The sequence below is a fragment of the Brachionichthys hirsutus genome, chromosome 22, assembly GCF_040956055.1.
Source record: "Brachionichthys hirsutus isolate HB-005 chromosome 22, CSIRO-AGI_Bhir_v1, whole genome shotgun sequence".
Classification (NCBI taxonomy): Eukaryota; Metazoa; Chordata; class Actinopteri; order Lophiiformes; family Brachionichthyidae; genus Brachionichthys; species Brachionichthys hirsutus.
Genome location: NC_090918.1, coordinates 4,772,985 through 4,783,600, shown reverse-complemented (window position 1 = coordinate 4,783,600; position 10,616 = coordinate 4,772,985). Strand labels below are relative to the sequence as shown.

The 10,616-nt window shown below is 57.7% G+C and overlaps 1 protein-coding gene across 1 annotated transcript; it reads left to right on the top strand.

The window, feature by feature from the left end:
- Window positions 1-748: 748 nt before the first annotated feature.
- On the top strand, window positions 749-9,144 carry cand1 (cullin-associated and neddylation-dissociated 1). The gene is made up of 26 exons (XM_068755199.1): window positions 749-1,017; window positions 2,333-2,408; window positions 2,628-2,695; window positions 2,775-2,929; window positions 3,013-3,136; window positions 3,266-3,353; window positions 3,437-3,605; window positions 3,681-3,786; window positions 3,855-4,000; window positions 4,092-4,243; window positions 4,314-4,454; window positions 4,551-4,692; window positions 5,007-5,215; window positions 5,293-5,461; window positions 5,537-5,626; window positions 5,727-5,880; window positions 5,944-6,181; window positions 6,263-6,451; window positions 6,575-6,718; window positions 6,789-6,924; window positions 7,001-7,177; window positions 7,250-7,345; window positions 7,429-7,598; window positions 7,669-7,833; window positions 7,899-8,006; window positions 8,081-9,144. Exons 1-26 carry the CDS (start codon window positions 950-952, stop codon window positions 8,303-8,305), a joined length of 3,705 nt encoding a protein of 1,234 aa, XP_068611300.1. The 5' UTR covers window positions 749-949; the 3' UTR covers window positions 8,306-9,144.
- The last annotated feature ends 1,472 nt before the right edge of the window (window positions 9,145-10,616 follow it).

Sequence of the window (10,616 nt, the reverse complement as noted above, 5' to 3'; positions counted from 1 at the left end):
CCGTCACGCGAACCGGAAATAACAAACAGGTATTTGAAGAGCCCTCCGTGCCCCGACTCGCCTCTGAGGAATCTGCCCACACGCACACACACACACACACACCTACACGCCTACACACACACACACACACACACACCTACACACACACCTGGCCACCAAATAGCATCCTTTAATATTAAAACACGGTACACTGTAAGTACACAGTAAGTACACAGTAAGTACACAGGTCGCGTACAGTAACAAGAACATTGAGTAAAAGATGGAGGAATGGAAGGCCTTCTGTCAAGCTAGTTAGCTTACTAGCACTGCTAGCCCAACCATAACTCTGCGAGTTTGTAGATTTGTAAAGTTTAGTTTGTGTAAACATTCGGCTAATCGTTAGCGTATCACCTCACCATGAAAGTACTGGTCCTGGATCAGACATTCAGGCTAACATTAGCGTTTCTGTCGTGCTAACAAGTTAGCTACAAGTCTGAAGTTATATATATAAAAAAAGGCTGCTACATTTGCTAAGGTTTTAGCTGATATTAGCAAACATTAGCTGATGTTAGCTCAAACTAAACGTGGCGGTCATTAAATTAAATTAAAGATATTTTCCCTGCCAGGAGAATTTTAACATTTTGAAAAGCATTTTGGTCAAATAACTGATTAATACTGAAAGCGCATCATCAACTTTCAGTCACATCAACCTGTGACCTTTGACCCTGCGGCGTCCCTCCTGCTAACCCCGCCCCTCTGCAGAGAGAACGGGAGCTCCGTTGACCCAAACTAAACTCTGCGCCCCGGGATGCGACAGCTGCAGTAAGAAGAGAGGAAGGCGGCAGAAGACAATCGGGAACACGACATTAGCAAAATATCGAGCCGCAGGACGGGCAGACAGACACGAAGCAGCCGGGATACACGCTGAGCGCAGTCTGCTAGCACAGGGCTAACAGCTAATAGCACCGACATGGCGAGCGCCTCGTACCACATCTCCAACCTGTTGGAGAAAATGACTTCCAGCGACAAAGACTTCAGGTAAACTTAGCCCGCAGCGAAGCTGAGCTGAGCCCGGCACAGGGGAACGCGTCAGACGGGTCTGCATGCGATGCTAACACGGCAAACCGTGGCTCTGCAAGGCCTCAAGCTGCCATGCTAACGTCTAGCATGGCACCTGTCTGATCGTCGTTACATCGCTAGCTGCTAGTTAGCTAGCATCAATAGACTTTAGCTGTTTAAACTTAGTGGCAGCATCACGATTGCGTTAGCTAGCCGCTAAGCTAACAGCAAAGTTGCAAGTAAATGCCGCCAGTTAGCGGTAGCCTTCCGGCTAGCTGACGCGTTCTGTCACGTTGCAAGCTACCGTGAGGTGAGCTACGTGAGCTATGAACCATTGTGGAGGCTCCGTCAGCTCCGTGTCACCGAGCGGCCGGTAACGGTAACGGTTTGGTCGGCTAACTAGCATCATGTCGTCTGGGGTGGATGGTGTCAATGCAGCATGAATTTAATGCTAACTGATTATATGGATCCGGCCGATCGAGAACCAACAAGCCGACTTGTTTATGTCGTTGGGCAAGAGGTGATCTTTATTTAATCAACCGGGATCAACACGGGTACCTGCTCCGGCAGCATCGCGCCCGGGTGAAACGTGCTAAGTAGCTTGTGTTATAGCGTTGTTATAACGTTTACACAAAAATGTTGCTTCTCAGGTTAACTCATCTTTTTTCTTTTTCCTCCCCCGTGACGTGGATAAATCATTTTTGCGATGCTTTTTGTCATTTAGACATTTTTAGTTTACCCCCCGTTTCTATGGTAACAAGAAGAATTCAAGTTCAACATAGCTGAAAAGCTGGGAGCGCTGTAATTTAACTTGCTCTGAAACGTGAACGTTTAAAGGGACCGGCCGTCGCTTCTTGATGATGTCATCATGAGAGCACCGACAGAGGGAACCGCTGGGTTCCAGTACTGGGCTGGTTCTAAAGAGACCTGTACCCTGGGAAAAGGAGCGACGCTAGCATGCAGTTAGCTGGGGTTAGCGTCTGCGTGGCAGGTGGCGGTTCTGGTCCCCCCGTGGCGTTCTGGTTCCCCCCGTGTCGGTTCTGGTCCCCCCCGTGGCGTTCTGGTTCCCCCCGTGGCGGTTCTGGTTCCCCCCGTGGCGGTTCTGGTCCCCCCGTGTCGGTTCTGGTTCCCCCCGTGTCGGTTCTGGTTCCCCCCGTGGCGGTTCTGGTTGCTGCTTTGTCAGCAGGATTGAAAGGGCTGAACAGAATTCCAGGGAACGCGGTGGGAGGATGAGTCCCAGAACCGGACCCGTTGGATTTGGGGGCGGAGCTTGCTATTTGTGTTTTCTCTGCAGGTTCATGGCCACCAACGACCTGATGACGGAGCTGCAGAAAGACTCGATAAAACTGGACGACGACAGCGAGCGGAAGGTCTGTTGGTGCCGCGGGTTCTATCGATCAAAGCCCGGCTGATCGATTATGTATCCGATCAAAGCCCGGCTGATCGATTATGTATCCGATCAAAGCCCGGCTGATCGATTATGTATCCGATCAAAGCCCGGCTGATCGATGATGTATCCGATCAAAGCCCGGCTGATCGATGATGTATCCGATCAAAGCCCGGCTGATTGATTATGCGCTGATTGACAGGTGGTCAGGATGATCCTCAAGCTGTTGGAGGACAAGAACGGAGAAGTCCAGAACCTGGCTGTGAAATGGTAACGACGGGCGGGTCCGGCCGGCGCCGCTCGACGGGGCTTGGCCTGCTCCTCACTGTGGGTGCGCTTGTTTCGCCAGCCTGGGCCCTCTGGTGAGCAAGGTGAAGGAGTACCAGGTGGAGACCATCGTGGACACGCTGTGCACCAACATGCTGTCGGACAAGGAGCAGCTCCGAGACATCTCCTCCATCGGCCTGAAGACTGTGATCGGGGAGCTACCGCCGGCCTCCAGCGGTGAAGAGGCCGCCGCCCCCTAAGAGGAGCCCCCCCGCCCCCGCCCCCCGTCTGACCCGCCCCCTCCCGTCTGTGTCCGTCAGGTTCTGCTCTGGCTGCCAGCGTCTGTAAGAAGATAACGGGTCGCCTGACGAGCGCCATCGCCAAACAGGAAGACGTGTCCGTCCAGCTGGAGGCCCTCGACATCATGGCCGACATGCTCTGCAGGTAGCTGCGTGTCCACCTGTCTGTCTGCCTGTCTGTCCGCCTGTCTGTCCGCCTGTCTGTCCGCCTGTCTGTCTGCCGCTGCTCATGCGTTAGAGCTGACCACCTCCCCCTCCTCCTCCTCCTCCGCAGACAGGGAGGTCTTCTGGTGAACTTTCACCCCTCCATCCTCAGCTGTCTCCTCCCACAGCTCACGTCCCCCAGGCTGGCCGTGAGGAAGGTAACGGGTGTCCTCGCCGCCGATGACATCATGGCGTGGCCTCTGCTCACCTCTGCTTCCTGTCGCTTCCTGTGGCGCCCCAGAGGACCATCATGGCTCTGGGGCACCTGGTGATGTCCTGCGGGAACCTGGTCTTCATCGACCTGATCGAGCACCTCCTGGCCGAGCTGGGGAGGAACGACAACATGTCCACCACCAGGACCTACATCCAGTGCACGGCGGCCATCAGCCGGCAGGCGGGGCACCGGATCGGTGAGCGCGGGCGCCGCGGGCGGGCCTCCGACACGCCGGGGGGCGGGGTCTTCATCGTCTTCTTCCTGTCTGCAGGCGAGTACCTGGAGAAGATCATCCCCCTGGTGGTGAAGTTCTGTAACGTTGACGATGACGAGCTCAGAGAGTACTGCATCCAGGCCTTCGAGTCCTTCGTCAGGAGGTAGGGCTGCACCTGTGTTTAAGCCCCGCCCCCTTCAGGAGGCCCTGGCCTGAACCTTTCTGTTCCAGGTGTCCGAAAGAGGTTTACCCCCACGTTCCCACCGTCATCTCCATCTGCCTCCGCTACCTGACCTACGACCCCAACTACAACTTTGACGACGAAGACGAGGACGACAACGCCATGGACGCCGAGCAGAATGACGAAGACTACCAAGGTGCGCCTCGGCGGCCCCGGAGCGCGTCGGACGGCGTTTAACCCGCGAGCGCCGGTGACCCGCCCGTCTGTCCGCCTGTCTGTCCGCCCAGGTAGCGACGACGAGTACAGCGACGACGACGACATGAGCTGGAAGGTGCGCCGGGCGGCCGCCAAGTGTTTGGACGCTGTGGTCTCCACTCGCCACGAGATGCTGCCGGAGTTCTACCGCTCGGTGTCGCCGGCGCTCGTCTGCCGCTTCAAGGTGCCCCCCCCTGGCCCTGCCCCCTCCCCGCCTGCAGGAGGAGCTCTAATCCCCACCCGTGTGTCTGCAGGAGAGGGAGGAGAACGTGAAGGCGGACGTGTTCCACGCCTACCTGTCGCTGCTCAAGCAGACCAGACCGGCCCAGAACTGGCTGGCCGACCCGGACGCCATGGAGCAGGGCGAGACCCCCCTCACCATGCTGCAGGGCCAGGTGCGTGCCCCCGGGGGCTCTGACCGGCCAGCAGGGGTCACTGTCGCCAACGGCTTTCTCTTTCTCCCCCCTCCCGATGTCTCTCGCCCGCCGCAGGTCCCCATGATCGTCAAAGCGCTTCACAAGCAGCTGAAGGAGAAGAGCGTGAAAACCCGGCAGTGTTGCTTCAACATGCTGACGGAGCTGGTCAACGTGCTGCCCGGAGCGCTGACTCAGCACATCCCGGTGCTAATACCAGGTAGCGCCTAGCTCCACTAGTGCTGACTCAGCACATCCCGGTGCTAATACCAGGTGGCGCCTAGCTCCACTAGCGCTGACTCAGCACATCCCGGTGCTAATACCAGGTAGCGCTTAGCTCCACTAGCGCTGACTCGGCACATCCCGGTGCTAATACCAGGTAGCTCCACTAGCACCGCTGCTACCTGAGGACTGATGAAGGCTTTCATGGCTAGAAAGTGACACGCTACGAGCTAATGGCTAACGGGGTCGACACAAATATTACTGCAGTACTCCGAGTATCGGCGACCTGTGAAAGCAGTTTCTGCCTTTCAGGTATCATCTTCTCTCTGAACGACAAGTCGAGCAGCTCCAACCTAAAAATCGACGCCTTGGCCTGTCTCCACGTCGTCATGGTAACGCACCCCGCTCACGCCTTCCACGCCCACGTCCCCGCCCTGGTCCCGCCCGTGGTGGCGTGCGTCGGAGACCCCTTCTACAAGATCACGTCTGAGGCGCTACTCGTCACGCAGCAGCTCGTCAAGGTTGGAGGCGGAGCCGCGGCCTCCGTTGGCGCGTTGGCGTCCGCCGTGTGCTCACGGGCCGTCTGTCTGTCCTTCAGGTGATCAGACCTCTGGACAGCCAATCAGAGGGCTCTGACAGCTTCGACCCCGCCCCCTACATCAGCGACCTTTTCACCTGCACTATTAAACGGCTGAAAGCGGCAGACATCGACCAGGAGGTGAAGGAGCGAGCCATTTCCTGCATGGGGCAGATCATCTGTAACCTAGGTAACCGCTGTCCATCAGCTTCAGGGGCGGGGCTTCCTGTCTGAGCCTTCATCTTCTTCCTGTCTGCTTCCGTAGGCGACCAGCTGCCGGTAGAACTTCCTGGAACGCTGCTGATCTTCTTGGAACGCCTGAAGAACGAGATCACCAGACTGACCACGGTGAAGGGTAAGCCCCGCCCTCCCTGTGCAGGCAGCGCGCCTCCATCCGGGAGGGGAGGCGGCCGTAGGCGTGAACGCCCGTCTCGCTTGCTTCCCGTCCGTCGCAGCGCTGACGATGATCGCCGGCTCGCCGCTGAAGATCGACCTGCGGCCGGTCCTCCCCGACGCCGTCCCCATCCTGGCGTCCTTCCTGCGTAAGAACCAGCGAGCCCTGAAGCTCTGCACGCTGGCGGCGCTGGACATCCTGCTCAGAAACTACAGGTAACCGCCACGCCCGCAGAGGTCGGCTCCGACCCTCGCCGCCGCTAACGCTGTGCTGTTCAGCTCCGCAGTGACGTCCGTCATGGTGGACGCCGTCCTCGCCGAGCTGCCCCCCCTCATCTCGGAGAGCGACATGCACGTGTCCCAGATGGCGCTGAGCTTCCTGTCCACGCTGGCGGTGACCCACCCGTCCTCGCTGGGACAGCTGAGCGGCGGGAGCATCCTCCAGCAGCTCATCGCACTGGTTCGATCGCCGCTGCTGCAAGGCGGGGCGCTCGCCGCTATGTTGGACTTCTACCAGGTACACGGGAAGTGGCGTCCTCGGCTCGTAGCTCAGTCACACGGCTTCACTCTGTGTGTGTGTGCGTGCGTCCCGCCGCAGGCTCTGGTGACCACGGACGTCCCGGGTCTGGGCTACATGGACCTGCTGAGGATGCTAACGGGCCCGGTTTACTCCCAGACCGCGGCGCTGCCCCACAAGCAGGCCTACTGCTCCATCGCCAAATGCGTGGCGGCGCTGACCCGGGCCTGTCCCGCCGAGGGGCCCGCCGTGGTGGGGCAGTTCATCCAGGTAACCGTCCTCTGCTGCCGGTAACGGGCCGGTTTAAATAAAGTTTCCCCCGACAGGACGTGAAGAACAGCCGCCTCCCTGCTGCCGTTAACCGCTCGGTTTAAATAAAGTTTTCCCCGACAGGACGTGAAGAACAGCCGCTCCACCGACTCCATCCGGCTGCTGGCGCTGCTCTCGCTGGGCGAGGTCGGCCATCACGTGGACCTGAGCAACCAGCCGGAGCTGAAGACCGTCATCCTGGAAGCCTTCTCCTCCTCCAGCGAAGAGGTACGCCCCCCCCCCCCCCCCCGGTGGGCGGAGCCACACGCTGCTCACCCGCTCCGCTGTGCCCCCCCAGGTGAAGTCGGCGGCGTCCTACGCGTTGGGCAGCATCGCCGTGGGGAACCTCCCGGAGTACCTCCCCTTCGTGCTGCAGGAGATCTCCTCCTCCAAGAGGCAGTACCTCCTGCTGCACTCGCTGAAGGAGATCATCAGTAAGCGTGCGCGTGCGTGCGTGTGCGTGTGCGTGTGCGTGTGCGTGCGCGTGGCTCTGACCCTCCCACCCTGCAGGCTCCTCCCCCGTCTCCGGCCTCAAGCCCTACGTGGAGCTGGTCTGGTCCCTCCTCCTGAAGCACTGCGAGTGTCAGGAGGAGGGGACCCGGAACGTCGTGGCCGAGTGTCTGGGGAAGCTGACCCTGATCGACCCGGAGACGCTGCTGCCCCGCCTCAAGGGCTACCTGCTGTCAGGTGAGCCGGCGGTCACGTGACTGCCGTCGTCCAATGGGAGCCGCTGACGGAGCGACCGTTGATCCGCTGCAGGCTCGTCGTACGCCCGGAGCTCCGTGGTTACCGCGGTGAAGTTCACCATCTCGGACCAGCTGCAGCCCATCGACCCGCTGCTGAAGAGCTGCATCGGTAAGGTTATTGATCGCTAGCGCAGCCCTGCTAGCTGCTGCTAGCTGCTGCTAGCTGTCTCTGATTGGCTGGCTCTTGCTCAGGGGACTTCCTGAAGACGCTGGAGGACCCGGACCTGAACGTGCGCCGCGTTGCCTTGGTAACGTTTAACTCCGCCGCCCACAACAAGCCCAGCCTGATCCGGGAGCTGCTGGACTCGGTGCTGCCGCAGCTGTACAACGAGACCAAAGTCCGGAAGGAGCTGATCAGAGAGGTGAGGGGTCGGCGGCGCCGCCCGCTGGCGTGCCCCGTGCCCTGCTGACCCGTGACCCCCCCGTGCCCAGGTGGAGATGGGCCCGTTCAAACACACGGTGGACGACGGGCTGGACCTGAGGAAGGCGGCGTTTGAGTGCATGTACACCCTGCTGGACAGCTGCCTGGACCGGATCGACATCTTCACCTTCCTGAACCACGTGGAGGACGGCCTGAAGGACCACTACGACATCAAGGTGGGCCGCCGGCCCCGCCCCCGCCCCGCCCCGCCCCCGCCGCTAACAGACGCTGCTGTTTGCAGATGCTGACGTTCCTCATGCTGGCCCGGCTGTCGTCTCTGTGTCCCAGCGCCGTCCTGCAGCGACTGGACCGCCTGGTGGAGCCGCTGAGAGCCACCTGCACCACCAAGGTACGGCCCCCCCGGGGGCGCCGGCGCCACCGCCCGGCGCCGGCGGGCCTCACGGCAGCCTCTCGTGTCCGCAGGTGAAGGCCAACTCGGTGAAGCAGGAGTTCGAGAAGCAGGACGAGCTGAAGCGCTCGGCCATGCGGGCCGTCGTGGCGCTGCTGACCATCCCCGAGGCGGAGAAGTCGCCGCTGATGTCCGAGTTCCAGTCCCAGATCTCAGCCAATCAGGAGCTGGCAGCCATCTTTGACTCCATCCAGAGAGACTCGAGCTCCGCCAACATGGAGTCCATGGACACCAGTTAGAAGGATGGACAAACCAGTTCCCACAATGCAACAGGGCAACACCCCGCTGCTGGACCGCCAACCCTGCAGCGTGTTTCCATGACAACAGGACACATATCCGCACACACGCACACAGATTGATCGTCCCATGATGCATTGCACTGAAGTCAGCTGACGGAGAAGAGACTGACAAAATAAATCCAGAAAAAAATATGGAAGCTCCTCCCACTTCCGCGTTGTTTCTCTCGTGAGCTCATCTGATTGGCTGAGCTGCCTGTTCGATACTTCTTTCTTTCAGTTATCCCCGAATGTACCGCAGGTTCTGTAACCTGATTGGCTGCTGCTGAGTGACCGACAAATGAGAACAGGAACTGCCTTTCCTCCCCGAGGCGATGGCGACCAATGGGAGAAGGGCTTGCCCTGTTTCTGTGGGCGGGGCGACGCTGGATTCGTTAGGAAGGGAGGAGAACAGAACACTGGACCTGACTGGTTACCTGTTGCCATGGTAATGCAGTATAAGATGATGTCACCGTCCACTGATCAGTGGGTCTGTGCCCCAAACCGGAACCGGTTCGGGTTGAACAGCTTCGCTGGGTTCTTGTTGGGTTGGTTCCGGTTTACCCGGTTCGATCCGGTCCGGTTTGGTCCGGTTCAGGTTGAACAGCTTCGCTGGGTTCTTGTTGGGTTGGTTCCGGTTTACCAGAGTCACTCTGATCCGGTCCGGTTCAGGTTGAACAGCTTCGCTGGGTTCTTGTTGGGTTGGTTCCGGTTTACCAGAGTCACTCTGATCCGGTTCGGTCCGGTCCGGTCGGATGCTTTTCACCGTAAACAAATAAAGGTCCATTTCTGCCTGCCTTCTTCCTCTGATCACGTCTCGTGTTTGTTCGTCGAGCCGATCGGACCGATCACGTTCCCCGGATGAGATCGGTCTGTTCAGCTCAACCAGGTGTTTCAGCGGCTGATCCACCAGGTGGCGCTACGCTACGGGTCCTTCCGTTAATCCGAATCCCTGAGTGAAATCTCCCAGGCTCCCCGTCTGAGGTCCAGCTTGGAGCGCTGCGCTGTGATTGGCTGAAGAGGATGACACTGCTCTCCGAGCAACCGCTGAATGAAGCAACAACAAACCTTCACTCGATCAGTCTGTCCAGTGTGTGGCGCTGTGCCTAGGGTGGAGACAGGAAGTGACATCATCTCTTGCGGCGCTGTGTTACTTTAAAGGCGGTTCTCTTTAGAACCGGGTCGGCGCGTGAGACGATGTGACTGACCTCAGAACAGCTAAACAGGAAGTTCTGAAGACTTCCTCAGGAAGCTGGAAGCTATTTTCGGCGGCTGCTTCCTGTTTGGGCGGGGCCTCGCGGCTGTGTCTGTCCAGGCGTGTTCTCTTCAACACGCTCCGACACGCCGGCTCATTCCAAACGGCAGACATCGTCTTTGACCTTTGACCCGACGCTGAGAACGGAAAAAGGTGTCCTGTTTCAGACTCTGTGTCTCCAGGATGGAGGCAGACTGACCCCTACAGGCAGGGAGGACTTCCTGCGTCATCTGAAGATCCAACAATTATAAACGTTTGTGGGTGAAACCGGAAGTTGTCATAACTCGACTATTCACGATTGAGGATCCCTGAAGACAAAACTCCAGAGGTGGACCGATGGTTGTTGGGTCGACTCCCATGTCTGGAGCCACTGAGCCAGGCAGCAGCAGAATCACACCTGCGGCAGGAAAACCCCCCCGAAGTTACTCTGCGTGAAGAGGGGGAGGGGGGGGGGGGGGGGGGGGGCTGAAGCGTCACACGTGAGGTTGGCCTGCCTTCAAAGTAAAAGCATGTTTTTTTGAAACATTCCCAGGTGTTATATTTTGTTTAGAAGGAACGTCACAGAAAAACGTTTTTTATTTGACGCTTCTTCTGAAGATGGTAAAATAACGTATCTAACATTTGGTAAATGTAAACCAGAAGCGAAATATTTCAGACATTTACTGTTTACTGATATTAAGTTTGAGAACCAGATCTATTGCACCTTTTGTGTTTTCATTGGTTTCTAGTAATCATCTTAATAAAGTTTTTTTTATATTTTGAGTCGATATAAATTATTTTATGGTCTTTCATGTCATAAGAATTCGCTGATTTGGGTAATAGTATTTTACTTTGAAGATATCGGGGTTAACACACTTAATGCTCAGCTGAGACAACTGTCATACAGGTTTATATGTCGGCTGCATGACTCAGGGAATGACGTCATCAGAACACTGACTCAGCCAAGCCTAAGTGCTGTGAAGTTTAACTCAGGTATTTGGTGTCATTGGTACCTGATGTTATTATAGGATTACTGTGTTT

Coding starts and splice junctions, on each gene's coding strand:
- cand1 (XM_068755199.1), top strand. CDS start 950: ATGGCGAGCGCCTCGTACCACATCTCCAACCTGTTGGAGAAAATGACT. Junction 4,693..5,006: donor CATCCCGGTGCTAATACCAG/GTAGCGCCTAGC, acceptor TCTGCCTTTCAG/GTATCATCTTCTCTCTGAAC. Junction 5,462..5,536: donor GCAGATCATCTGTAACCTAG/GTAACCGCTGTC, acceptor CTGCTTCCGTAG/GCGACCAGCTGCCGGTAGAA.